The sequence below is a fragment of the Rutilus rutilus genome (genome assembly GCF_951802725.1).
Source record: "Rutilus rutilus genome assembly, chromosome: 19".
NCBI lineage: Eukaryota > Metazoa > Chordata > Actinopteri > Cypriniformes > Leuciscidae > Rutilus > Rutilus rutilus.
This window is the reverse complement of record NC_140232.1, coordinates 3,285,829-3,291,126: the sequence shown is the minus strand read 5'-3', so window position 1 is coordinate 3,291,126 and position 5,298 is coordinate 3,285,829. Positions and strand designations below refer to the sequence as shown.

At 43.6% G+C, this 5,298-nt stretch overlaps 1 protein-coding gene across 3 annotated transcripts; it reads left to right on the top strand.

The window, feature by feature from the left end:
- The first annotated feature begins 1,871 nt into the window (after window positions 1-1,871).
- Window positions 1,872-4,797, top strand: LOC311278888 (uncharacterized protein). 3 transcript variants are annotated; one of them, XM_084390012.1, is made up of 5 exons: window positions 1,936-2,233; window positions 2,957-3,088; window positions 3,332-3,469; window positions 3,733-4,493; window positions 4,540-4,797. In XM_084390012.1, exons 1-5 carry the CDS (start codon window positions 2,149-2,151, stop codon window positions 4,540-4,542), a joined length of 1,119 nt encoding a protein of 372 aa, XP_084246138.1. In that variant the 5' UTR covers window positions 1,936-2,148; the 3' UTR covers window positions 4,543-4,797. The 3 variants fall into 3 exon arrangements, with proteins under 3 accessions (XP_084246136.1, XP_084246138.1, XP_084246137.1); XM_084390010.1 differs by having other exon boundaries at window positions 1,872-2,233; window positions 3,733-4,797; XM_084390011.1 differs by having other exon boundaries at window positions 1,939-2,233; window positions 3,766-4,797.
- The last annotated feature ends 501 nt before the right edge of the window (window positions 4,798-5,298 follow it).

The window sequence follows — 5,298 nt, the reverse complement described above, 5'->3', positions numbered from 1 at the left end:
GGCTTTTTTTCACTTTGTCTGATTGCGACAGGAGTTGTGACATCCAGGATCTTTGTACGAGCTGCTAACATGGAAACTGGGCTCTTTTCAAGCCTGAAGTGGGCGTCGTTTCAAAAGGCCCAGATCATCTGTGATTTTGGCCATTCTATTCAGGTTAGTCGGAGCAATGGCTTTGGCATCCCCCGACAACTTCACGACCTTCACGTTGGGCAGCTCAAGAGTCGCCGCATTATATTTTATGGAGAATCTTGGATATTAGTGTTTTGAAATGTTGCATTCATTCTCTCTTAGAAAAGTCAAACAGAAACCTACTCATTATGTCCCAATTGCTCGTTTGTCGAAACCACCTTAGACTTAGCAACATGCCATGAAAAAAAAACCTCCACTCTTTCAATGTCAGTGTTCCTAGCTTTGGCAGGAGCAGCCTATCTCTCTCATCCCTTTATAAATTGTGGTCTTCATCCTTTAATGCCACAAACTTTAAGCTGGGGTGGCTGTACCTTAGCTAAAGCCCGGCTAGCTCAAATGGTAGAGCATCAGACTTTTAATCTGAGGGTCTAGGGTTCAAGTCCCTGTTCGGGCCAAGGTTTATTGCAGACCTCTCCTAATCTTAAATTAGCTTAAACCACATTGCTTAAAGTCCCTACTGTCTAAGCAAGCGGTGGTGGGGGACTTTGAGAGAACTGAGCTGAAGCTTGCCATTGACTCTGTATGTGCAGGCCCGGGGCAAGTGGAAAGATTGCTTTCTCTGTATAGCATTCAGTACTCTGCGTTGTGCCCGCAGCATCCCCAGTCCAAATCCGGATCATGGCAGTCTTTTCGTGTAGGTGAAGACGTCGTTGAACTCCTTTTTGCCAACACAATATTTTCGCCATCCACATTGATAGTTGGCCCCGGTGTTCTCTGATGCTCAAATCCAGAAATGAAAATCGCACGTTACACGGAAGTAGTTGTGGCCGAGAGGTTAAGGCGATGGACTCGAAATCCATTGGGGCCTCCCCGTGCAGATTTGAACCCTGCCGACTACTTGGCTCCCTGTCACTTTGTCTGATTGTGACATCCAGGAGCTTTGTACGTGCTGCTTCTTTCTCTAAAACGGAAAATCTCTTTTCAAACCTGAGGTGAGCAGGTTTTTGTGTAGGTAAAGACGTCGTTAGTTTATAAATAAGTGTTTTGGCACACCTGTCCGAGTGGCGCTACAAATTCTTCTAAAATCCGATTTGATTTCGGGCATGTTAAATTAGCGTTCGACAAACGCGAACAAACTTTTATTCATGTACACTCACAATAACAATTAAATGTTGTGCTTTTGTAAAATAAAGAAAACAAACAGGGTGCACTTTCTGCCGTCTCGGTCTCCGTCACAGAAATGAACCAAAACTCTATAGGCTACTTGCCTCGGTCACAATAAGAAAAATGTCTATAGAAAGCTTGAGTGAACAAATATTATCTGATTATGCAATCCATATGAAACCATCCAATATTAAATTGGCTATGATATAACCATGGCTGTGTATTCCCCTATATTCACTACAGTGGCTGGAAACATTGTTTTCATTCATAATTACTTGCATGGATTCACATCGCAAATCAATCAACAATTGAAAGATTCAGATTCAAATTCTAGACATGCCCCTGTGTCTCTTGATGTTCAATGCAGATTTATGCCAGTCTCCAGTAGAGATCCATTTCCTGGAGAGTTTAGGTGTAGGAGTTTAGTCATAATTACAACTTGTAACTTGTGGTAGAACTCCGACTTGTACCACGTGATCGCTGTACCACCTGACCACTGCAGATTCATTTGTCGTTGATAGTGTTGCCATAAAAACAATCAATCATCTCCTAATTACGACATCCAACCCTAATCAAACACACCTGAACAAGCTAATCAAGGTCTTCAAGATTAGGCTATATTAGAAAGCTACAGGCAAGTGATTTTCATTAGGGTTGGAGTTACCCAGACCCCCAATTGGATCTTTAAAAACGCATTTTCAAAAAGTGTTTTAAACCCCTTTGATAGCGTTTGTTGTGGGACTCCGCTGATATTTTGATGCAGCAACAGGGGGTTTTTCTTTGTAGTTTTATTGTAGACTCACTAATTCAGTGCATCTTCCAGCAGAGCTGATTTTGAGATTGCAGGCTGAGAGGATGACAGCTCAAGTGTACTGCTCATGTAGTGCTGTTTTATTGTGTCTGTCTGCTTGTTTAAGCACAACAGATGCTGGAGTCCTAGGTGAGAAGTTCTTTTTGCTTCATTATGCAGCCAGAAGAAGTGCATAAATAAAGTGCCTTACAAAATTGGATTTCAGACACATCTGCTTACAAAAATACAGTATAGCCGTCAAGTTGAAGTTCATCTTTGTATGTTGGTTTAGTTTTAATAATAAGCAAGTATAAATATGCAAACTGTCATATGTTTATGCATTTTTCATTGTACAAGTAAAACCCATATAATCGCTAATAGGCATTTGTTTACTGTAAAACAAGAACATTAGTGTAATATGGCTACAAAATTGTTACCGGACAGTATCAATCCTGAGTTTCAACTTTTCATCAAGAAATGCATGAGCCTACAATATAACATGGCGGGGCTAATTATAACCGATAACTCTGCATTTTACATATATAGTGGGTTTCTATATTCGTTTTGTTTTCTGTTGAGTAGCTTATTAAAATGCTTAAAAGGAAATGAGGGTGGTCATGGGGATGGCATCATTTTTGAAGATGTACACCAGTAAATTTGTATACAACATAATAACTGATGTCCATGCTTTCTACAGTGGGGTAGGTTGTAACTGCACTTTGAAACCGATTGATGCAGTTTAGAGAAAAATGGTAGATTTCTAAGCTACTTGAATTGAAGCAGATAAATGTGTGAATATTATGAAGTTTGAGACCCCTGACTTGGAAATGCTGAAGCAAACTATTACAGCACCTCTTGAATCCTCTTCTGTAGTGTCTGGTCATTGTCCGGCGATGCTGACGGTCGTGCCCTCCCGACGAGGATGCACTTCTGATAGAGACTGCTCTGGAGGACACAAATGCTGTCAATTTCCCTGTGGGGCCGCGTGTGTGCCGCCTGTTTTCAGTGAGTTTTAATTATTTATTCATGCTATACGTCTTCCAGAAAAAAACCCTGAATTTTTTCACTCAGGAATTGCTAGTAAGTTTCACAAATTGCAAAGAAACCGCAAGTAACGCATTGAACTAAATGTGAAACTATGAAGTAGATGGACTGAATTTTCCGGTAAATCCTTCTACGATTTTTCATAGTGTATGAGACCTTCAGTATTCAGTGATGTGGTTTCTCTGTCATGTGTCTCTATAACAGCAAAGGCAGGGGAGTGTCCAAGCACAAATTCTGGAGCAGGAATGTGTGCAGAGTTGTGTTACTATGACAGTGACTGTCCGAACAATGAGAAATGCTGCAGCAATGGATGTGGACATCAGTGTATGGATCCATTTGCAGGTATTTGTTATTATATTAGTGTTTGAGTCCGCTTCCTCATTTCAGTTTCTTGTTTTATAATTAATCGTTCTCAATTTAAAAAGTATTCAGCCAATAGCACGGTTTAAAGCACAGGATGGCTTTACAAAATTAATTCATATGATTCATTAATACGATCATGATTAATAATTAGGAGTAAAAGTTGGTATTTGGTTTTTGTGATGTATCTGAGAATGAATGCCTCTAATCGGACTGACTGAAGTTGACTATCTGTATCCATCCAGTGAAGCCTGCAGCCGAACCGCCGAAGCCTCCAGGAAAGCCTGCAGCCGAACCTCCAAAGCCTCCAGGAAAGCCTGCAGCCGAACCTCCAAAGCCTCCAGGAAAGCCTGCAGCCGAACCTCCAAAGCCTCCAGGAAAGCCTGCAGCCGAACCTCCAAAGCCTCCAGTGAAGCCTGCAGCCGAACCTCCAAAACCTCCAGGGAAGCCTGCAGCCGAACCTCCAAAACCTCCAGGAAAGCCTGCAGCCGAACCTCCAAAGCCTCCAGTGAAGCCTGCAGCCGAACCTCCAAAGCCTCCAGGAAAGCCTGCAGCTGAACCTCCGAAGCCTCCAGTGAAGCCTTCCGCTGAACTACCTGAGCCGGAGCCTTCTACAGAAGAGCCGGAGCTTTCTACAGAACTGCCGGAACCTTCTGCTGAACTGCCTGAGCCTTCTACCGAACCTCCGGTGCCTTCAGACGAACTGCCAGTGACGCCTGCAGCCGAACCTCCAAAGCCTCCAGTGACGCCTGCAGCCGAACCTCCAAAGCCTCCAGTGAAGCCTGCAGCCGAACCTCCAAAGCCTCCAGGAAAGCCTGCAGCCGAACCTCCAAAGCCTCCAGGAAAGCCTGCGGCCGAACCGCCCAAGCCTCCAGTGAAGCCTGCGGCCGAACCGCCCAAGCCTCCAGTGAAGCCTGCAGCCGAACCGCCCAAGCCTCCAGTGAAGCCTGCGGCCGAACCCCCGAAGCCTCCAGTGAAGCCTGCGGCCGAACCGCCCAAGCCTCCAGTGAAGCCTGCAGCCGAACCGCCCAAGCCTCCAGTGAAGCCTCCAGTGAAGCCTGCAGCCGAACCGCCCAAGCCTCCTTACCCTTATGGCTAATGTCCTGGCCATAATTAATGTGGCTATGCATGCAGTTACTGTAACTGTGCTGTTTTAACCATTGGCTGTATGGTGTGTTTTCCCTGTTTATCACCAAATAAATCTCACACTTGTAAGACCACTTTTTTTTTTTTTTTTTTTTTTTTAGTGGGGAAAACAAGGAATTCGATTTTTGTATTCCAGTGTTAGTTCGGCTGTTTTCACATAATGGCTCATTGGAATCAATGCGTGAGATCCCACCCTCCAAAGCTGCGCCTCCTTCAAAATGCTTGAACACACACAGCAGAGTCTGTAAAGTGTCACGAGATGAAAGACTGCACTAAATTGCCTCATGTCTAAAATGCATAACATGCAGTGATAATGAACGTAAACAACTTGCAGTGCTCTAGTTGTACCACCTGACTGATGCTGATTCATTTTGGCGTTGATAGTGTTGACATGGAAACGTCTAAATCCAAATGCAATGATTGGATAAACCATTCTATTTTTGATTGCTATAGAATGTGAAGTTTCAACCAGTATTGTCTATTGACCAATAGTCTTCTGCATTCTGAAGCATTTTAGTGAAATTGTGTCTTCTAGTGGTCATTTTATTTTACGAAGTTGCAACTTCAGTTGCCTGTGACCAAATGAGTTCTGAATGCCGAGTTCACACTGCACAATTTTCAAAGTAGTCGGGGCACTGTTCTTTTCACACTAAACGACTATCTGG